General features: G+C 46.4%; 4 protein-coding genes across 5 annotated transcripts in view; all 4 read right to left on the reverse strand.

The window, feature by feature from the left end:
* Positions 1-5,625, reverse strand: part of STAT2 (signal transducer and activator of transcription 2, 113kDa) — a 20,606-nt gene extending 14,981 nt beyond the window's left edge. The window contains exons 1-8 of the mRNA XM_012652723.1: positions 5,537-5,625; positions 2,614-2,751; positions 2,311-2,464; positions 1,866-1,961; positions 1,407-1,496; positions 1,240-1,315; positions 734-819; positions 430-578 (exon numbers count right to left, since the gene is read on the reverse strand). Of these exons, the coding sequence (XP_012508177.1) occupies positions 430-578; positions 734-819; positions 1,240-1,315; positions 1,407-1,496; positions 1,866-1,961; positions 2,311-2,464; positions 2,614-2,744 (782 nt within the window). The 5' untranslated portion in view covers positions 2,745-2,751; positions 5,537-5,625. The remainder of the gene's footprint in view (positions 1-429; positions 579-733; positions 820-1,239; positions 1,316-1,406; positions 1,497-1,865; positions 1,962-2,310; positions 2,465-2,613; positions 2,752-5,536) is intronic.
* Positions 5,626-6,350: 725 nt separating this feature from the next.
* APOF (apolipoprotein F) lies at positions 6,351-7,671 on the reverse strand. 2 transcript variants are annotated; one of them, XM_012652741.1, is made up of 2 exons: positions 7,602-7,671; positions 6,351-7,374 (listed from the first exon to the last, which is right to left on the reverse strand). In XM_012652741.1, exon 2 carries the CDS (start codon positions 7,343-7,345, stop codon positions 6,404-6,406), a length of 942 nt encoding a protein of 313 aa, XP_012508195.1. In that variant the 5' UTR covers positions 7,346-7,374; positions 7,602-7,671; the 3' UTR covers positions 6,351-6,403. The 2 variants fall into 2 exon arrangements, with proteins under 2 accessions (XP_012508195.1, XP_012508201.1); XM_012652747.1 differs by having other exon boundaries at positions 7,611-7,669.
* Positions 7,672-9,104: 1,433 nt separating this feature from the next.
* On the reverse strand, positions 9,105-11,323 carry NDUFB1 (NADH dehydrogenase (ubiquinone) 1 beta subcomplex, 1, 7kDa). Its single transcript, XM_012650445.1, has 2 exons — positions 11,293-11,323; positions 9,105-9,337 (listed from the first exon to the last, which is right to left on the reverse strand). Exons 1-2 carry the CDS (start codon positions 11,321-11,323, stop codon positions 9,105-9,107), a joined length of 264 nt encoding a protein of 87 aa, XP_012505899.1.
* Positions 11,324-11,424: 101 nt separating this feature from the next.
* TIMELESS (timeless circadian clock) overlaps positions 11,425-21,947 on the reverse strand; it is a 17,241-nt gene continuing 6,718 nt past the window's right edge. The window contains exons 13-28 of the mRNA XM_012652761.1: positions 21,457-21,591; positions 21,206-21,357; positions 18,904-19,001; positions 18,695-18,815; positions 18,385-18,586; positions 16,349-16,494; positions 15,560-15,645; positions 15,352-15,469; positions 15,180-15,262; positions 14,816-14,958; positions 14,446-14,623; positions 14,296-14,364; positions 14,053-14,171; positions 12,152-12,374; positions 11,917-12,021; positions 11,425-11,773 (exon numbers count right to left, since the gene is read on the reverse strand). Of these exons, the coding sequence (XP_012508215.1) occupies positions 11,715-11,773; positions 11,917-12,021; positions 12,152-12,374; positions 14,053-14,171; positions 14,296-14,364; positions 14,446-14,623; positions 14,816-14,958; positions 15,180-15,262; positions 15,352-15,469; positions 15,560-15,645; positions 16,349-16,494; positions 18,385-18,586; positions 18,695-18,815; positions 18,904-19,001; positions 21,206-21,357; positions 21,457-21,591 (2,037 nt within the window). The 3' untranslated portion in view covers positions 11,425-11,714. The remainder of the gene's footprint in view (positions 11,774-11,916; positions 12,022-12,151; positions 12,375-14,052; positions 14,172-14,295; positions 14,365-14,445; positions 14,624-14,815; positions 14,959-15,179; positions 15,263-15,351; positions 15,470-15,559; positions 15,646-16,348; positions 16,495-18,384; positions 18,587-18,694; positions 18,816-18,903; positions 19,002-21,205; positions 21,358-21,456; positions 21,592-21,947) is intronic.

The following is a 21,947-nucleotide window of genomic DNA, read 5'->3' on the forward strand; positions in this document are numbered from 1 at the left end:
TTTTTAGTTGTCCAGCTAATTTCTTTCTATTTTTTAGTAGAGACGGGGTCTCGCTCTTGCTCAGGCTGGTCTCGAACTCTTGAGCTCAAACAATCCGCCTGCCTCGGCCTCCCAGAGTGCTAGGATTACAGGTGTGAGCCACGGCACCCGGCCAGGAAATATATTTCTTGAGTGATTAAAAAAGAAGGAAAAAACAGATTGTAGATTAATTCGTGACTTTCACTGAAGCAAAAACTGGGCTCTGGGCTCCCTGGGTGGTGAGGATGAAGAGCAGAGTATAGCTGCAGCCAGACAAGGGAGCTGGGATCATTCTGGGGAACAGAAACTAATGAGAACAATGCCTCTTGCTGTACACAGGGCACTACAACTTACAACTCACACGGGGTGGTGAGGACTAGGATTGGGTGAGGATGCGAAGGTACCTCTCACCATTTCTCCAGCTGTTCCAATCTGTTGTCTGGGGGGGCTCCAATGCAAGCTTTTTGCTGCTGGACTTTCCACTCCTCCAACTTTGGCAGCAGTAGCTCAATTAGGGTAGTTGACCGGCCTAGCAGTGCTTTGGAGGCATCCAGCACCTCCTAGGAAAGAGATAACATGAATGCTGAGCACCTCTCACTATTGCCCTCCACCATCCAACTGAGAATGAGGAGACAATGAAGCCAAGGTAAAGGGGCAAGGACCCAGATCCCTCATTTTTCCTAGTTCCCCACTCCCTCTGTCCTCTGCCTCCCACCTTTCTCTTTTTGTCCAGTTCATTGAGAGTTTCCTGCAGACGCTGCTGCTGTCTGGTCTGATGGGGGTCCAAAGAGGATGTCCTCCCTGGATGGCAGGAGCAGGAGTCAGATCATGGGATCCTTCTCCTCTCCTTTCTGTCCAGGGTCCCAGTTGGAGTCAGGATAGGGGAATTTTGGAGGAAGAAGGAGAAACCGAGCAAAGCAGGTACCTGTGGGATGCTCAGGCAAATTCTGAATGGTCATGCTTAGACCAGACACCCCCTCAATCTGCTAAGTCAGTTTCCCATGCATTTCCTTCAACATTCACTAGCTGTTCCCCAGCCACACTTCCAAATCGACCTCTACAACACACCCTGACACTTCTAGCATTGCATGGTAGCAGGACTACAGTCAGGTGGAGAGTAGCCAAAGGTGACTGCTGCTCACTGGAGCTTTCCCCTCCCACCCTTGGCCTCTCAGCAGGCACTTGTCTTTCTCTCACTCCTCCATGTACTTCCTACCTTACCTTTGATCTGAGTCTTATATCGGAAGCAGAAGACATCCTGCTGGTCTTTCAGTTGGCTGATGGATTTCACCAGCTTCTGCAGAGGGGATGGGACCCTGATGAGGCTGCTTCTGAGGGAGCAGGTAGGCTGAGCCCTGCCCACCCTAACTCTTGCCACATCTACCAACCTCCATCATAGCCCTTAAATCCAGGATCCGGGATTCAATCTCATGCTGCTGGCTTTGCATAGGTGCTTCAAGAACTGGGTTGCTTTGTTCCTGAAATAAGAGCCTCTGAGCACATTTCAACTCTGACCACTCAACCCTTAATCAGGGGTCCCAACCTATGGTGAGCTGTATAATTGTTTCATTATTTATTACAATGTAATAATAGAAATAAAATTCACAATAAATGTAATGCACTTGAATCATCCTGAAACCATACCCTGCTGGCCCTGTCCGTGGAAAAATTTTCTTCCATGAAAATGGTCCCTGGTGCCAAAAAGGTTGGGGACCACTACTAAATCTACGCCTGAAATTATACCATAAGATGTGGGAGGATCCTATTCTGAGACAAATTCCCTGAGTCCTTTCCATGGTTTCTCTCTACTCCAGGAGCTTCCAATGTCACCACCAAGTTGTCCTCACCAACTGAGCCCTCTGAGCCTGAATCAGAATTCTTTTTTCATCCAGAAGGAGATTAAACATCATCTCAGCCAATTGGGTAGGGCCCTGGGAAAAGGCCTAGAGTAGGAAAAGAGAACAGATTGATCCAATTCAACCATTCCCAATACCTACCACTCCTAGACCATCCCCACCAATGTCCCCAGTACTTCCCCTTCCTTCAGGGTCCCTAATAGCCTTTTCCCTTTCATCATTGGACCCCCAAACCCTGGTACCCTCCCAGCAGTGTCATGCAGACCCTGCCCTTCTCTCTGCCAGTGATCTGCCAAATCTAGACTCTGTCCCCCTTTTCCCAGATCTGTCCCTCTCTCCCCGCCCTTACACCTCCAGGTACTATTCCATACCCCATACCTTACTCCTCTGCACTTAGCTCCCAGCCCTATCTTGTATTCCCAATTCCTGCAGGTACCTGAATGTCCCGGTAGAATTTTCGCAAGTTGTGATGTAGCAACAAGCGCTCACGGTCCTGGCTGCAGCGGCCACACTCATAGTTCAGTTGGTCCAAGAAGTGGAAGAATAGCATGTTAGCCTTGGAATCATCATTGCCCAGTACAGCTTCCTGCCTGGGGACCAATAATAACAAGGATTAGTGTTTCTGCTGCTGTACAGAGGCCTTCCAACCCCCTTCTGCCCATGATACCTCCAGGATCCTGGGGGCTGAGAAGAAAGGAACTAACTTCTTCACTACCCCCCAACTTCCTGAAGGCCTCACCAGTTCTGGTCTTCAATCCAGACGGCCAAGTACTGTCGAATGTCCATTGGCAGGAGGCTATGTGAGTAGAGCTGGTGTAGCTGATCCTGAAATGGGCTGTCAAGATTCTGCAGCATCTCCCACTGTGCCATTTGGGCTCTGAGTCAGAAAGAGGCAGGTTCCCAGTTGAATATTTTGCTGGACTAAATCGTCCATAGTCTCATGATTGTTTATTATTGCTAATTTAAAATGTTTAAGTTACAAAAGTAAAAAAAATACAGAAAACATTACAGTTTACATTGGCCCTACTCCCAATATTGGTTCCTCTGCCTCTTCTCCAGAAGTAACCACTGTCATCAGTTTGGTGCATATTCTTCCAAGGAGTACTATGGGTTGAGTATCCCTTATCCATAATGCTTGGGACCAGAAGCATTTTGGATTTCAGATCTTTTTTTCTTTTTGGAATACTTGCATTGTATACTTACCAGCTGAACAACCCTAATCCAAAAATCCAAAATCTAAAATCTGAAACTGTTTGAGCAATGACATGATACTCAGAGGAAATGCACATTGGAGCATTTTGGATTTTTGGATTAGGGATCTTCAACCTGTATTTAATAGCTCCAATACATGTACCTTCTTATTTTAATGGTAACTTTCACACACACACGAAAGTAGAGTGAACAGTACAAGGATCTTCCAGGTACCTATCATCCAGCTTCAACAAACAATAATATTTCTACTGTCCTATTTCATCTATGTCCCTCAATTAATTATTTATTTTTAATTTGTGTTTGTTTATGCTAAAGTATTCAAAGATCGGGGTCAGTCTCAAGTACTTATTTATCTTAGAGACAGGGTCTTGCTCTCTGGTTCAGGTTGGAGTGTAGCGGAACGATCATAGCTCACTGCAACCTCCAACACCTGGGCTCATATGATCCTCCCACCTCAGCCTCCTGAGTAGCTGGGACTGCAGTCCCTCACCTGGCTAATTTTTTTTCTTTTTTTTGAGACAAAGTCTCACTCTGTTGTCTGGGTTAGAGTGCCGTCAGCCTAGTGCGTCAGCCTAGCTCACAGCAACCTCAAACTCCTGGGCTCAAGCAATCCTATTGTCTCAGCCTCCCGACTAGCTGGGACTGCAGGCATGCACCACCATGACTGGCTAATTTTTTCTATATATATTTTTTAGTCGCCCAGCTAATTTCTTTCTATTTTTAGTAGAGACAGGGGTCTCACTCTTGCTCAGGCTGGTCTTGAACTCCTGAGCTCAAGCGATCCTCCTGCCTCGGCCTCCCAGAGTGTTAGGATTACAGGTGTGAGCCACGGTGCCCGACCTTAAGTATTTATTACAGAATGATCCCTGGTATCCCTCAAGATTTTTAGGGGTTAAAATCTTCTCGGAGATAAGTTAAGTACACTCTTTAAATTGCCCTCTCACTTGACCAGCCTTAAAAAAAATACAAAAATAAGGCCGGGCGCGGTGGCTCACGCCTGTAATCCTAGCTCTCTGGGAGGCTGAGGCGAGCGGATTGTTTGAGCTCAGGAGTTCGAAACCAGCCTGAGAAAGAGCGAGACCCCGTCTCTACTAAAAATAGAAAGAAATTAATCAGACAACTAAAAATATATAGAAAAAATTAGCCGGGCATGGTGGCACATGCCTGTAGTCCCAGCTACTCGGGAGGCTGAGGCAGGAGGATCGCTTGAGCCCAGGAGTTTGAGGTTGCTGTGAGCTAGGCTAACGCCACGGCACTCTAGCCTGGGCAACACAGTGAGACTCTGTCTCAAAAAAAAAAAAAACAAAAAACAAAAATAAACTGCCCTCTGTGTAGGAAGGAGACGCTCTATTCTAGAAGATGTCTAAATGCTATGCAAAATTGTGACACTTTTATGACCTGTCAATCTCTGATTCTCGATATGGATTAACTTTGTGAGACCCCAAATTCACTTAAAAATGGTTTATGCCTGTCACCAAGCAGGCTGTACCATGCATCTTTCTCTCCACTGCCATCTGATGTCTGTTTAGGAAATGGAAACTTACTCTGTTGCAGGCTGAGTCTAACAAACATGCATATTCGTGGTCTAAAAAGGTCACATGATTTTATCACAAAAGAAAAATGTTTGGTATGGGAGAGAGTCTTTTCCACCAGCATAAACAAAGCTGCCCTTCTAGAAACTGGGGAGGGGAGGGATTGGGCAAGGGCTCCTATTTTTCATTTTAACCCTTTTAGTAGTGCTTGACTTTTTAAACTATGCATCTGCACTGCTTTTAAGAAACAAAAAATTTTTTTAAATGATGAGGTAATTTCTTGAGGAACTAAGTGGCTGGTATCAAAGGAGCAAGGCAGCAAGTAAGCCCTGAGATTTAAATATTAAAACAAACAAAAAACCAAAACTCAAAACAGGTTTCTCCAAATAGATTGCACACACTGAGGTTACGGGCTGTAACACTCAATTTTTTTTTCTCCAGCTATCTCTCACTCTCTTAGGCACATATTTTACACTCAATAACCTTTTCTGAAATGAACTGGATTTTATGTGTGACCTTAGGCAAATAATTTCACCTTTCAGTGTCATACTTTTTTACATAACGAATAAAGATGATAAATCGTATCTATTTTGGACATTGTTTTTTGGTGAAGATCAAAAATAATGCAAAGCAGAGGCAAAAGCATTGGCTAAGACACAGAACCAATGCAACAATGCAACCCAGGTTCCGGGTCTTGGAACTCACAGAGGACTTTTGGGAGGACGTTAGGGTTGGGGAGCTAGGCTGGGCAGGGGGGTAAGATCCAGGCAGGACCCAGTGGACGACAGCTCCTATTTCAACCTGGGGACAGAAGCTGCGCAGTCCAGGGCGTACCCCCTATGACCAGCAGCCCTTCCCAAGGGGGCACTCTCACTATCACCCCACCCCTACCCCAGCACACCCTCTCAGGGGCCTTACCTGGTTAGGGTCTCTGTCCCCGCGCCCTCCAGTGGCTTTGGTCGCGACTTCCGGTCCCAAGAGAAACAGAGCCTCCCGCCCCGCCCACAACTTCGACCCGCCCCTCTGTAGAGGGCTTGAGTCGGCTGCTGAAGCCCGGAGCGCTCCATTCCCAGTCGGCATCCCGACATTGGCTGTCACTTAGCCTAGCCCTTCCCCAGACTGTGAGCTCATTGGTCCCGCCACAACTCCGCCGTTCCCCGCAGGGCGGGACAAGCTGGCCAAAACCACACCTCCAGCTCCAGGGATTGGTGGAGAAGCTCAAGTAAGTCCCTGCCCCAAACCTACCGGGAGGAGGTGTCCTATTAATGGACTACCCCCTGACTGAAACAGCTGATTTTCGAGAACTTGCCCTTTGGTGGCAGAACCGAAACTAGCTTGAGAGCCCTGGAGGAACTAAGGGATCCGTAGGAAGGGGCGGGACCGGAATTTCGACGTTCTGGGATAGGAAGGGGAGGGTTAAGATGATAACTGTTTATTGAGAGTACCGTGATAAGCACTTTACCTTCATTGTGTCATCCCTAATTTCCACAACTACCCATTCAGGTGAGAAGCATTATCTTTCCTTTAGAAATTTAAAAACTGACCTTCTTTCGAGAAAGAAGTCACTAGTCAGTGATCACCCAGGCACAAACAAGTGGAGCCTGGATTCAAAACCAAATCCTCTGACTCCAAACCCCAAACTTTTACATTTCTACATTTGACAGCACTGCCTTCCTCCTGGATAACAAATCAGAGGTTTATATTTTGAATACACACATACAGCTTGTCAGAATATTAGATTTATTCTTTTGTTTGTTTGTTTGTTTGTTTTGTTACCACCACCTTTTATATTCCAAGACTCCCATCCCCAGGAGCTAAGTCATAGCTCTTGAATAAGGCCCACCCCCAGTAGGGAGCTGAACTTACTACTTCTGACACCAAAGGAGTCATTGTAGTCGTTTCTTCCAAGTCACTCGCATCTGAGGTGCCCACCAAGCCCTCCATGCTGGTCTCTGGCTGAGGGATGTTTGCTTCTTTCTCATCATGATAATACTGGATCAACCACTGAACCCCAGCCTTTAATGCAGGTTTAAGTGCAGCACTGATCACTAAAGCCTCCGGCCCCCCTGACAGCCCGCTCATGGCCATCAGAAGGTCATATCCCAGATCTATGGCCCCTTCTTGGCTTCGTTCTTTGGCCTTGTCTGAGCAGTTCTGAGCAGCATAATACAAAGCTGTGCCCAGGTTGTAGTAAGTTCCCACTACTGGCAATAGCTGGAGGATACTGTACACACCTTGTTCTCGCTCATTCTCACAGTTATTGGTGGGGAGGGAGCGTCGGCCCCTGTGTGAGCCTGGCTGCTGACTGGCTAACAGCTGCAGAGCAGTGGCCAGCGCTTCCACTGACACTCCCCTCCGTGTGCTTCTGCCTTTCTGGAGCCTTTGAAGATGGTGGATGAGGACCCGTGTGGCGTTGACACCACCCCAGCGGTAGAGCTGAAGCTGCAGGGCCCGGACGTCAGCCTGGCAGCCAGCTTCCTCCAGGGCGTTCCTTAGAGCCAGGCCTACCAGGAACTTGGGTAGAGGGGCCATGTGGGTGAAGCCAGGCAAGGACTTTGGGAGCATGGTCTGGCAGGACAAGGGGTCTGAGGAGGGTGTCTGGGATCCCGAGGACAAGGGAAGGTGCATCAAGACATTTGTCTGCTTTCTATATGAAATGGCATCCACAAGCAGGAGGCAGCAAAGAAGCAGCTCAGCTGGTATTATAATAAGTCTGAGGCCACGCATGTTTGGAGCAGAGTACGGAGCAGAATACCCTAGAAAGGGGAGAAAACGAAAAGATACAAATGATTTCTCTAAGGGCAGTGGTCTGAAGGGAGCTCAAGACTCCTTTCAGGGGACACCTTGTATATCACCCACTTCCAAGTCTCTGTTTTGTTTAGGTAAAGACCTAGGAAATAGGAAATGCAACCCAATTGCTCCCACTTGGTCTCTCCCATTTACAAGTACCTGGGATTTCCTCCACTTTTTCCCACCCACTTACCCAAATTACCACAGAGTCCAGTCACTGAGAAGTGAGACTGCCTTGGTAGCTTTGGTCGTTCCCCAATACCGTTTTGCCTAGTTCTCTGTCCTATGAGGAAAGGAGATATTTGCTTTCCCCTATGATCAGTAACGGATGTAATCTGCAAATATTTGCCCATTTTGTACTGGCTGGTGAAACTTTGTTCCCTTGTCACAAATTCAACCTGAATACCTAAGATCCTGTCTTTGGTATGTCCTATATGTTTCTGCCACTTTCCCACATTCTCCCTCTAAGCTCTGTCACCCAGGCTGATATGCAGTGGTACAGTCATAGCTCATTGCACCCTCAAACTCCTGGTCTCCAGTGATCCTCCTGCCCCAGTTTCCCAAAGTGCTGGGAATACAGGCATGCGCCACCATGCCTGGGTCCCTAGTACATATTAAATGCACAATATTTGATAACTAAAAGAAAGAAATGAAGAGGGGACATGGGGTAAGAAATAGGGGCTGGCTGCTACTAAGTGGAGAGGGGCAAGACTAACATCAGTCACATGAGTGTTTAAGCACGGGGATGAAATAAAGAGCATGTATCTGTGCTAAGTAGTCTCCAACATTTCTAACTACTTATTGTGTCCCATCCTAGAACACATGGTCCTGGGAATGGAGACATCACCTATGTGGCATTGAATATCTGAAGTAAACTTGGATAAATTCCTGAATCATTTTCTACCTAAAGCACTTAAGAATAGCTGTGGTCAGCCTAGGCAAAAGTGAGACCTTGTCTCTACAAAAAATAGAATAATCAGCTGGGCGTGGTGTGGCGGCACATGCCTGTAGTCCCAGCTACTCAGGAAGCTGAGGCAGGAGGATCGCTTGAGCACAGGAGTTTGAGGTTGCAGTGAGCTATGATCATGCCATTGCACTCTAGCCCGGGCAACAGAGTGAGACTCTGTCTAAGAAAAACAAAACAGGCCGGGCGTGGTGGCTCACACCTGTAATCCTAGCACTCTGGGAGGCCAAGACGGGCGGATCGTTTGAGCTCAGGAGTTCGAAACTAGCCTGAGCAAGAGCGAGACCCCGTCTCTACTAAAAATAGAAAGAAATTAATCGGACAACTAAAAATATATAGAAAAAATTAGCCGGGCACGGTGGCGCATGCCTGTAGTCCCAGCTACTCGGGAGGCTGAGGTAGAAGGATCGCTTGAGCCCAGGAGTTTGAGGTTGCTGTGAGCTAGGCTGACGACACGGCACTCTAGCCCCGGCAACACAGTGAGACTCTGTCTCAAAAAAAAAAAAGAAATATATACAGAAAAAATTAGCCGGGCATGGTGTGCGCCTGTAGTCCCAGCTAGTCGGGAGGCTGAGGCAGGAGGATTGCTTGAGCCCAGGAGTTTGAGGCTGCTGTGAGCTAGGCTGAGGCACAGCACTCTAGCCCGGGCAAGAGTGAGACTGTCTCAAACCAACAAACAAACAAGAAAACTTTTCAAATGTGAACATTCTATAATTCAGCCAGTTTTTACTTTCAGATAACTTCTTCACTGGATCTCAATTCCCTTTTAAATAACATACTCCTATTCCAGAAGGCAGTTAGCTTTTCATCATTCTTTCTGTCTAGATAACATCCAAAGACAAATCCCATAGGGACAAGTACATAAACCCAGTGGTCACACACAAGGTGAAGTAAGTTGACCATGACTGCTGCGGCCTCAGTGCCAACAAGGACTCCACAACCAAGGGCAGCAACTTGAGCTGATTCTTAAAGGATGAACTAGGGGTTGAATAGAGCCCTCCAGCAGAGGGACTGGCATGAACAAAAGCTTGGTGGCATGAAAAGGTCTGTTCTGTGGTGATTTTGAAAATAGTCAAAGGGGCCATAGTATAAGATATGGGTGTATTTAGACACGACAGTGAGGCTGCAAAGATTGGCCAAGATCAGGCTTGCTACTCTCTAGACTGTCCTGAAAAAAGTGTAAATCATCAAATGCTCCTGAGCAGGCCAGTGACAGCATGTTTAGATACATGCTTTCTAAAAGTATGTTTTAGAAAGAAATTTTGAGAAAAGAAAGAATGAATTTCTGCAGGCAGAATGAAAAATGAGTTAGAAGGAAGAAGAGATCAGAGGGAGGAATCCTAGAGGGTCAGCTATTTTAAGAGTCTAGGTCAAAAATGAGGAGGAGGGGATGTACTTGAGGGTAGAACCAATGTACTGTAGTATTAATATCTGGCTCATTCTCTTAAGCTCCATCAGCAGCAGCTGCAGCTAAAACTTTATTTGACCTATGACCCTGGGTGGTGCAATTTAAGGGAGAGGGATTCAGTTAGTTTCCTGGAGCCCCAATATCAGTCCCAAGAGGCAGTCCCTTAGGCATATGGAGAGCCAATAAGCTAGATGGGGCAGAAAAGAACCCAGGAAGCAAGTGAAAGATTTTTTTAACATAATGGGTATGGGGTTTATTTTTGGGGTGACGAAAATGTTCTGGAATTAGATTGTGGTGATAGTTGCATAACACAGTAAATATACTAAAAGCTACTGAATTGTAAACTTCAAAATGGTTAAAAAAGTGAATGTTATATAAGTTGTACCTCAAAAAAACAAAAATATACTGAAAACCTGAAAGAATTCATCACAACTGACCTGCAATGGTAGAAATGTTTAATGAGTCCTCAGGCAGAAGGAAAATCACTTCCATTTATACTCAAAGAAATGAAGAGTATAAGAAATGATAATTACATGGGCAAATTTATCTTTTTTTCTTTTTAAAGAAATATTGGACTAGCCAGAACAGTGGCTCACTGTGTAATTGTAGCATTTTGAAAGGCCAAGGTAGGAGGATAACTTTAGGCCAGCAGTTCAAGATCAGCCTGAGTGAGACGCCATCTCTAAAAAATATAGAAAAATTAGCTGGGCGTGGTGGTGCACACCTGTAGTCCCAGTCTCGACCTGTGCTCAAGAGGCTGCACCAGGAGGATTGCTTGAGCCCAGGAGTTTGAGGTTGCAGTGAGCTATGATGACACCACTGCACTACAGCCTGGGCAACAGAGTAAGACTCTGTCTCCAAAAAATAAAGAAACAAAGAAGAAAAGAAATAAAGAGAAAGAAACAAGACAATTCAAAGGCATCCTTTACCTTTGTGATCTGAATGGCTATTATCTTCTGAATCTCTGAATCTCACCTTCACTCTACCTCAGCTGGAAACATAAGGGAGCAAGAAAGCTGATGGTTTCCAAGAACAGTTAAGGACGTGACATTTGTAGTATTTATCCATCTCTTTCCTGCCACATTTTGTCCTCTCCTCTGCCTCATGCTGACAAACTGGCTTCTTCTTCCTTTATGGCTCCTGCTTTTTCCTGCTGTGTACTCTTTTCCCTCTAAGGATTTAGCCTAGACTAAGTGTGTCTCCTATGGGGAAAGGGGGAGAGCAGAAGAAAAGGGAAGTTTTGCTGGTCTCTTTTAACCCCCAAATTTTAAAATTCTTCTTTCCAGAACATAGCAGGTGGAGGGCTGGGGAACTTAGACAGATTGAACAAGTCAGACTGGTATCAGCAACTTTTAATTTTATGTGTTTAATTGAATACCAAACACAAACCAAACATGCTAATTATCTAGGGAGTATTATATTCCAACCCTGCCTCAACTGCAGAAAGTGGGCTCAATCTGGTGTCTAGGGGATGATCACAGGAAAGAAAATGAGGACAGAGGCATCTGGTACCTTCTAAAAGTGGTATAAAACCCCCATCCATCATGTCATAAAGCTTCCCTTCTGGTGCTGTGACCCACCTCCAAGAGAAGGCCAACAATAACAGATTAATCAAAGGGGGCCAGGATGTTTTCTGTATTTCACTCGCTCCTCTCATTTGTCATGAGGCTCTAATTACCAACAGAAATGGCTCCTAGAAGAGGAGGAGTAAATCTCCAGAGAGCTGCTGGGGCATACTGATAAAACTGGGAGAAGCAAAGACTGACAGCAGAGGGGGCCAACACTGTTACTGAAATTTCTTGGCCCTAAATCCATGGCAAAGCCCAGGACTCTGCTGCTTCTGTCCAGTAAGAGGAGTTTCTGTGCCATGTATGACACTTCCAACTCTCACCATCTAAAAATGGGTCTATCTCTACCCCTAGGCTTCTGGCTCTTCAGTCATTCTCATCTTCGTCTTCAATCTGAAACCGTTTCTTCTTTTGGATTCCTGGAGCTATGGGAATGACAGGGGTGAGAGAGAAAGAAAGAATATCTTAATATGTTAAGGAGTAAGAGGGTGGTAGAGTTTGTCTTTAGGATTAAAGAAAATAGTGATAGAGATTAAAAGAAAAAGAAGGTTCTAATCAAACTCCCTACCTCTGTTTCTACCCTCATCTTCCTCCTGCTCCTCATCACTGTCCAGGAGTTGTCGCTTCTTGGGTGCTGCCTTCAGCTGCTCTTTCCCATCAGGAGTTTCCTCCTCTAACATGAACATAAGAGACACAAAATTAGGGAACTGGGTCCTCATATTCTCAAAATACCTTATAAGGCCTCCAGACCAACGTGGCTGGCACACAGTAAGTACTCAGTAGATAAGCAGTGACACTATTACCCTCTGAGGACGCCAAGCCTGCTTTCTTTTTACGGGCTGACAAGAGAGCCTTTAGGGCTTGTGCTCGGTGCTCTTTATGGTGCTCCTCACTGGGGCCTGGCTCTCCAGGGACCTTAGGTTCTAGCTCTGGCTGCAGCTTTTTCTCCTCTGGTTGACTCAAAGAAGCTGCTACCCTCCGGAGCTGGGTGGGACTCAGCTTGGCTGGAATTCGCCAGAAAGTTTCCTACAGGGGCAAAGAAGTTGAAAATGACAGTAAAAGGAAACAACCAGTCTCTAGCTCACCAGGTTTTAATATTATTCATTAAATAAATATGATTCAACATTGGTAAAGATCCACAAAGGGATGTGAATATTCTACTTATTACTTATTTATTCAATATACACCCAATGTTCTAGCACAGTGCCTGCTACATTAGGAGGTTCCCAGTAAATATATCTGTTAATTGAATAAATAAATGAGTAAATCCTTAGGATTTAAAGGATTAGGTATGAATCCTTTAGATCAGAGTGGGAGGGTGGTCATACAGGACCCAGGTGAATCAGGTTTAATCCTTGTTCTCAAGGAGCTCACAATCTAATGGGAAAAAGAGTGAATGTGCTGTAATACCATAGGATCAAGGCTATATCAAGGGAATGAACAAATCTGAGCAGCCAAAGTGATTATTTTTACTATAGTGGTTGAAAGAATGATAGGGACTGCTCTTCTGAATGGGTGACAATTGAGATGACTCTTGAAGGTTGGGTAGAGGTTCATCAGGAAGACAGGTGTGATGTGCATTTGTGTGTGCATGTATGTGTCACTTTGTATGTGTGGTTACAGCCTTCCAGTAGATGGACTGGCATGATCAACTATTTGGAAGCATGAAAAAGACTACTGTTTGAAGGGTGGAAAATAGTCCAGGATAACTAGAGTGTAAAATAGATGTGTGGGTAGCACAGCTGTGAGGCTGCAAAAGTTGGCTAAGGATGGGCATGCCACTTGGAGGTTGAGTATTCTGTCCTGCAAGCTGTAAGGGACCATTAAGTGTTCTGGACAGGGAAGTGATATACAGTAGACCCTCCATATATGTGGGTTCCACATCTACAGATTCAATCAACTGTAGAGTGAAAATATTCAGAAAAAATAAACAATAAAAATAATCTAGAGATGATTAAAGTATATGGGAGTATGTGTGTAGGTCACATGCAAATACTACACCATTTTACACAAGGGACCAGAGCATCTGCAAATGCTGGTATTTGCGGGGGGTGAGGGAGGCTCCTGGAACCCATCCCTTGTAGATACTGAGGGATGATTGTAAGCAAAACTATAGTTTAGGCTGGGTGAGATGGCTAGCGCCTGTAATCCTAGCACTCTGGGAGGCCATGGCAGGAGGATCGCTTGAGGTCAGGAGTTTGAGACCAGTCTGACTAAGAGCGAGACCCTGTCTCTACAAAAAATAGAAAACTTAGCCGGGCATCATGGTGCGCACCTGCAGTCCCAGCTACTTGGGAGGCTGAAGCAGGAGGATTACTGGAGCCCAGGAGTTTGAGGTTGCAGTGAGCTATGATGCCACTGCACTCTAGCCCAGGCGACAGAGTGTGACTCTGTCTCAAAAAACAAAAACAAAAACAAAAAAACCCCTATATTTTAGAAAGATAAATATAGGGGAAGTCTAGAAGACGGATTTAGGGGAAGGAAAAATTGGAGAGGAAGAAAGGAAGACTAACAGAACAGAGTCCAAAGGAGTCTTGGTCACAGATGACCAACACAGCAATGAGGAGGAGAGGACAATGAGGACAGAGATGGCACTGAGGAGACAATGGAGAGCACAGAGAGGGCAATAGAAGGACCTAGTTGGCAACTACAATGAGGAGAAGATGTATTTTGCCTTAGCTGACACTGTAACTGGTATGTTTACCTGTTCAGAGGCAGGGGGCCGAACCCCTAGCTTGCACAACAGCTGCTGAAACTGTTTGTTTTCCATTGCTTCCTCATTTTCCTCTGTCAGTGGCACCAATGGAACTGCCTGAGAGCAACCTAGGACAGGGTCAATAGCCATACAGTGAAGATGTGAAGAAAGAACTGGTCTTCCATCCCTTGACCAGGTCTCCAGCGGCCTCCAATACTCCAGTCCTCCTAAAATGATCAACTGTCCACTCACCATCCTCTTCCCGATCATTTGCTACTCGAATCAGGCAGTTCCGGAGCCACAGGAGGGGAGCAGAAAAGCCTACGGGAAACAGGGAAACTTACATTTGGCCCCCTCTCCTAACCCCTCCACCTGACACATCTCTCCCACCAAAGTCCTCACCTTCCTGATGCAGGCTTTGACCAAGGTTTTCAGTTGAAAGGAATGAGCTACCTTGGACTTGTTCTGCTTCTGAGCCCTCCCCTTTCTCTTCATCCTCTTCACTCTCTTCCTCTGGCAGGTGTTCCTCTTGTTCTAGATCACCCTGGGAAAAATCTTTCAGGGATTCCTCTCCATTGGGCTAAAATTCATTGCGGGAGGGAATGAAAAATGGGACAACATGAGGAACTTAAGAGTGTTCTGGTTCCTGACCACCCCACTGGAGGGACCTAGTCAGAACTGCTCTAGGCAGGAAGAATCTAGGTGGCCTACTCCTAAGGAGCACTTCAGGGGGAGTGGGCCCAAGCCAGCAGAGCCAAGGTAAGATTGTTACCAAGCTAGAGGGCGCCAACTTCTTCCGCCGTTTCTTATAGAGCTCCCGCCGCTCAGCCACCAGCCCCAGAGCCAATAGTTTGTCCACTATTCGGGCCTGTGAGCGTTTGGCTGTGATATTCTTCATAATATTACCCAGGACATCTATAGAGAGGGAGTATGTGAATATCCAAGAGCAACAGGGGAAAGGGATTAATAAAAGAAATGAGAGGTCTCTGCAAAGAAGCTAGCTCAATTTACCCAAAAATGATACCAATATAGTACGTGGAATGGGATAATCTTTCCTGGGAATAAGAGGTGGGGGAAGAAGAAATGAACAGCTTGGTTCTCATCTCAGAGGTTCCCTGAACTTCCACCTCACTTACCATCTGAGTCCCGGAACTCCTCAAAAAGCCGCTGCAGCTCCAGCTCCTGATCTTCCGTCCACAGTACAATACGGGTTCCTTTCCTGTTTAGGGAGGTGTCAGTGGAAGAGGAGGCCCAGGGAGTGAACAGAGGATTCTCCATGCCAATTCCCTCCAGAGCATGCACCTCTACCTTTGGAAGTCCTTGACACTGTCAGCCAGTCCCAGTCGTACCAGATGGTGGATGATCTGCTTGCGTGTTCGAGAAGCAGAATTCAGGTGTGCCAAAATGACTTCCACCACATCCTGACCTGGGGTGGAGAAGGAGTGAGGCAGTAAAGAGGGGTCCTGGAGCTCAGGCTGCCCTCCTCATAAACTCTTGAGATCTCAAGGCCTCACACCTTCCACGTCCTTATGGGCGAGGTACAGTTCCCGAAGATGAGCCTCCTCCTCTGGGCTCCATGTAGGGGCTCTGCGACTGGAAGACCTGAATGAGAAGGGGGAAGGGAAGCCTTTAGGTTGTTGGCCCAGAAGGAAGAGACCAAAGGCCCTCTCTGATGAGTTCTGCAAGAAACAAGAAGGGGGAGGCAGGTAACTCAAGGGAGCCAGCTAGAGGAGGCCTAAGGTATGCTTCCTTCCCCTTACTCTCTTCCTTCCACTTAAGAACCCAAAAATCAGCAGGGAGGGGGTAAAGGGCAACATACGTAACCTAAATATCAGTACCCCCATAATATGCTGAAATTTAAAAAAAAACAAAAATCAAACCAAGAGATTTTCCAGGTTGGGCCTATGGAACCTGATACTCCAGATACACTGAGAGTATCATGGCAAAAAGAGAAGTGTGAAAGGAGAGGAGCTGAGATACTAAAAGAAAGAGGACAAACATTTCTATAAATCCTTACAGATTCCCTGTACATTTTGGGAGAGGCCACCTCACCCCCAATAGTAAACACCTCCATGAAGGCTGGTGAAGGAAAAGGAAATGGAGTAGACAGGAGACTTAGGCTCCAGTCCCTGTTCCTCACTTAGGTAAAGCATTTCACTTCCTGGACCTGTTTGTTTGTTTTTTACCTGTGACAGGGAAAGAAATAGTAGACTAAATGATCCGCAAGCCTTCACAGCTTTGACACTCTGTGACTCTGCATCACCTCCCCCTACAGCCCATCCTTCCCCATTCCCAAGCTGCTCACCCGCCATCCAGGGAGCCATAGCCTTCGGTCATCTCTCGAACCACAGCTGTGTTCTTCCAGAACAGCAGCTCCACAAAGGCTTTTTGGTTGACTGCGGCCAGTGCAAAGAACTTGCCCAGGATGTATTTGGCAAAAGTCACTAGCTCCTATAGGAGAGGGAGCCTTTATGAGGCCTCTGCCCCATGTATACACAAACCTGGCCCTCACAGCCTGAGCAAGAGCGAGACCCCGTCTCTACTAAAAATAGAAAGAAATTAGCCAAAACAACTAAAAATAGAAAAAATTAGCCAGGCATGGTGGCACATGCCTGTAGTCCCAGCTACTCGGGAGGCTGAGGCAGAAGAATCGCTTGAGCCCAGGAGTTTGAGGTTGCTGTGAGCTAGGCTGATGCCACAGCACTCTAGCCCAGGCAAGAGAGTGAGACTCTGTCTCCAAAAAAAAAAAAAGAAAAGAAAAGAAAAAACAAAAAATCTGGCCCTCTAGGTATTTTCTCTATGTCTATTCCCAGCTGCCCCCTCCTCACTGAGACTCTCTTCTATCCTTCCCCATGCAGATCCCTCAACCTGTCTGCCTACTTCCTCACCGTTCTCTCATCTCCTAGCCCTTGACACCTCTCAGTGTCCTTTATCTCCTGAAGATTATTCCTTTATTACAGAATTCTCATACCCTTCCAGACCCCCACTCCTTGGTATCCCCTCACTTTGTAGGCGCCAGCAGCAGGGTCACTAAGCAGCCTATTGAAGATGCAGAAAACTGAGAGCTGGAAAAGTAAGGCTTCCATTTTGAGGTCATGGGCCAGCCGGTGCAGCATCTTGACAACACAGTGGTTAGTGTGAGCGCTATTCCGCTGGTAGCTCCGCAGCAGCAGCGCATAGGCTCTGACAACAGTTGAGCATGCGAAGCTGCACCAAAACAGGGAGGGAGAGGAAGTCAGCATAGGAAAGACACCGCTCATCCTCACAGCTGCACAATCACCAGCCTGGGACCAACTTAGTGTTCTTAGCCCGCACCGTTTTAGGTAGTCCAGAAAATTAAATTCTTTTTCCGACACCTGGACCACTTGCAACTCCTCCTCCTCCTCATCTTCTTCCTCTTCTTCCTCTGCTCCTTGTTCCTCTGGCCCCTCCTGCCCTACAGACAGAGCGAGGATGACTGGGTCTGTTATGCTGGTTGCAGAGAAGAGCTGGAAGGGGATAGACGTGAAAGAACGGAGACTCACGGGGAAGCGGAGCAGAGAGGATTTGTTTCAGCAACTGGATCTCTTCCTCTGGGGAAATGTCTTGAGAGCCAAAAACATCTCCTTCTGGCCATACCTCCCTGGAGCACAGACAGAAAAAAGGCTTTAACCAGAGGAAATCTGATTTATAATTTGAAGTGGAAAGAATTTAGGCTCACTTCATTTGTCAGCCAGAAACAGAATGCAAACTGTTACCTTAGAGATGAAATAAATATTCTAGGAAAATTTTCCTCCTAAAAAAATCATATAAGAACTGGGAGGCTGAGGTGGGTGGATTGTTTGAGGTCAAGAGTTCAAGACCAGCCTGAGCAAGAGCGAGACCCCATCTCTACTAAAAATAGAAAGAAATTAGCCGGACAACTAAAAATATAGAAAAAAAAAATTAGCCGGGCATGGTGGCGCATGCCTGTAGTCCCAGCTACTTGAGAGGCTGAGGCAGGAGGATCCCTTGAGCCCAGGAGTTTGAGGTTGCTGTGAGCTAGGCTGATGCCACAGCACTCTAGCCCAGGCAAGAGAGTGAGACTCTGTCTCCAAAAAAAAAAAAAAAAAAGAAAAGAAAAAACAAAAAATCTGGCCCTCTAGGTATTTTCTCTATGTCTATTCCCAGCTGCCCCCTCCTCACTGAGACTCTCTTCTATCCTTCCCCATGCAGATCCCTCAACCTGTCTGCCTACTTCCTCACCGTTCTCTCATCTCCTAGCCCTTGACACCTCTCAGTGTCCTTTATCTCCTGAAGATTATTCCTTTATTACAGAATTCTCATACCCTTCTAGACCCCCACTCCTTGGTATCCCCTCACTTTGTAGGCGCCAGCAGCAGGGTCACTAAGCAGCCTATTGAAGATGCAGAAAACTGAGAGCTGGAAAAGTAAGGCTTCCATTTTGAGGTCATGGGCCAGCCGGTGCAGCATCTTGACAACACAGTGGTTAGTGTGAGCGCTATTCCGCTGGTAGCTCCGCAGCAGCAGCGCATAGGCTCTGACAACAGTTGAGCATGCGAAGCTGCACCAAAACAGGGAGGGAGAGGAAGTCAGCATAGGAAAGACACCGCTCATCCTCACAGCTGCACAATCACCAGCCTGGGACCAACTTAGTGTTCTTAGCCCGCACCGTTTTAGGTAGTCCAGAAAATTAAATTCTTTTTCCGACACCTGGACCACTTGCAACTCCTCCTCCTCCTCATCTTCTTCCTCTTCTTCCTCTGCTCCTTGTTCCTCTGGCCCCTCCTGCCCTACAGACAGAGCAAGGATGACTGGGTCTGTTATGCTGGTTGCAGAGAAGAGCTGGAAGGGGATAGACGTGAAAGAACGGAGACTCACGGGGAAGCGGAGCAGAGAGGATTTGTTTCAGCAACTGGATCTCTTCCTCTGGGGAAATGTCTTGAGAGCCAAAAACATCTCCTTCTGGCCATACCTCCCTGGAGCACAGACAGAAAAAAGGCTTTAACCAGAGGAAATCTGATTTATAATTTGAAGTGGAAAGAATTTAGGCTCACTTCATTTGTCAGCCAGAAACAGAATGCAAACTGTTACCTTAGAGATGAAATAAATATTCTAGGAAAATTTTCCTCCTAAAAAAATCATATAAGAACTGGGAGGCTGAGGTGGGTGGATTGTTTGAGGTCAAGAGTTCAAGACCAGCCTGAGCAAGAGCGAGACCCCATCTCTACTAAAAATAGAAAGAAATTAGCTGGACAGCTAAAAATATAGAAAAAATTAGCTGGGCATGGTGGCACATGCCTGTAGTCCCAGCTACTCGGGAGGCTGAGGCAGAAGGATTGCTTGAGCCCAGGAGTTTGAGGTTGCTGTGAGCTAGGCTGACGCCACGGCATTCTGTCTCAAAAAAAAAAAAAAAAAAAAAATTCACATAAGAGGTCAGACAAGGTGGCTCATCCCTGTAATTCCAGCACTCTGGGAGGCCAAGGCGGGAGGATCGCTTGAGCCAGGAGTTCAAGGCCAGCCTGAGCAAGAGTGAGACCCCTCTACTAAAAAATGGAAGTTAGCCAGGTGTGGTGGCTTGTGCCTGTAGTCCCAACCTGTCAGGAGGCTGAGGCAGGAGGATCGCTTGAGGTCATGAGTTTGAGGTTACTGTGAGATAGGTTGACACCACAGCACTCTAGCCCAGGCAACGGAGCAAAGCTCTGTCTCCAAAAAAAAAAATGAGCCAGGCGTGGTGGCATGTGCCTGTAGTCTCAGCTACTGGGGAGGCTGAGGCGGGAGGATCACATAGCCCAGAAGATCAGGGTTGTAGTGAGCTATGATGGCACCTCTGCATTCCACCCTCGGTGACACAGCAAGACCCTGTCTCAAAAGAAAAAGAACAAAATGCAGACAATCTAAATGCTTGACACCTGGTTGAGGAGAAAATGTACATATTCACATAATGGTGTTTTAAAGCCATTAACAATTATAGAAATATATCTGATGAGAAATGATGTTCACCATATACTGAGAAGTGAAAAAATACTACAAATCAGCATGAGCAGTATTTCATTTTTATAAAAGGAGGTATACATGATATTTCTACATATAATGGAGAAAAACACTCTGGAAGGATTCTCATTAAAATGTTAATGATATTTATCTTCATCTAGAATTACAGTAAGTCCTCGCTTAACATTATTAATAGGCTCTTAGAAACTGTGACTTTAGGTGAAACAAAACACAGGGCTCAGAGTGGAAGTCCTCGGCCTTTTGAGGTGAGGGCACGCCTCGTGCCTGCTTGGTGCTCCCTCAGGCTCGAGCCTCAGTCCTGGAAAAGTGAAGAGCAGAAGGGCGGGAGCGTGTGAGGAGGTGCAACAGACAGTGGTGGAGGCCTGACCCTCTGCAGGGTGGCTGCATCACCACCTTGTGCAGTTTTCCAGGTGTGCTTCCCTGCCCTGGACCCACGCTGCTGTCACGTCCCTCTGGAGGGTATGTGTGTGTGGAGACCCGAGCCCGTAAATCCATACATGGGAAGCTGGGTGCGTTGGCTCACGCCAGTACTGCAGTTGCTAGGGAGGGTGGCTTGAGCTCAGGAATTTGGGACCAGCCTGGACAACACAGCGAGACCCTATTTAAAAAAAAAAAAAAAAAAGGCTGGAGCCCCAGGACCCAGGAAGCCTTCTGAAATCTAACCTACTGTCCAAAACTAGAGGACAGCCCATGGCATGGGAAGTTTGTGGGAATAAAATATTCTGCAGCCACCAAAAATAATGTTAATTACTGGGTAATGGGAATAAAAGTGATTCTGTAAAATTAAAAAAAAAATAGAGCAAGTCCTCTAATAACATCATTTCGTTCAAAATCTCCTTATAACATTATGAGAAAAATAAAATTGGTTTCGTTATACATCATTTCACTTAAAGTTGCAGTTTCCAAGAACCTATCAATGACAGTAAGGGAGAATTTACTATATTTTCATTTTTCTTTCCAATTAACTGTGCTTTCTGATGTTTTTCAAAAAAAACCAAAAACCCCCAACAAACCAATCAATACTCCCAGGAGTCAGTGCTCAGTACTGAGTCCCAGAGAGAAAGCCTGTGGTGGGACTTCTCTCTTTGGAGGACTGATAACCCCATACCATGGTGATGGGCTCCTCTTGACCCCAAAGCCCAGGAGGATGGATGGGCAGAGTCCTTACCGGGCAGACCGCAGGAGGGTCAGGGCCTGTGGGGCCTGACCAGCCAGGAGACAGTCTTGGATCCGCACCATGGCTTCCGCCCTCTGCTCTTCCACTGGCACCTCTGAAGCCGCGTCAAAGGGAACCATGGAGTCTATGCTGAGCTCAGGATCCTGGAGATGGAAAAGGCTACGGGAGCAGAGTGGGGGGAACCCAGATCGTCTGCCCAGAGCACTATCCTTGAGAAAGATAGAGTTTCTGTAACCACCTACCTGGGCACAGCACTGTAGCTGCTCAGCCAGGGCTGACCACACAGCCTCCAGTTCTCCTGGGCTATGTGGGACATTACCAGAAGCAATAGCCTGGTCTAGGACTTTCTTCTTCTTCTTTCTCTTCTTTCGTTTGTTCTACAGGGAAAGAACTGTATTAGGATAGCAAGAGAGCTAAGGAGGCCTTTTCCCCATCAATGTCTTCTCTATTACAAAACTAATTAATTAGCTGGAGATTCACACAGTGCCCATTATGTGCTACTCATAGGGAATGGGAAGCAATAATGGACAGTACATTTCCTTGCCCTTGAGGAGCTTGTACTCTAGTGGGGGAGACAGGTAAATAAACAGGTAATTACATTACAGTGTAGGTAGGAGCTACAATGTGGGTGAGCATGAAATGTCATAGCATTTCCCACAGCAGCCATGGGTAAAATAGAGCAAAAAAATTTTTTTAAATGCCATGGCACAACTCAGCACCTGACCCATTCTAC

The sequence above is a fragment of the Propithecus coquereli genome, unplaced genomic scaffold, assembly GCF_000956105.1.
Source record: "Propithecus coquereli isolate 6110/MARCELLA unplaced genomic scaffold, Pcoq_1.0 Scaffold111, whole genome shotgun sequence".
NCBI lineage: Eukaryota > Metazoa > Chordata > Mammalia > Primates > Indriidae > Propithecus > Propithecus coquereli.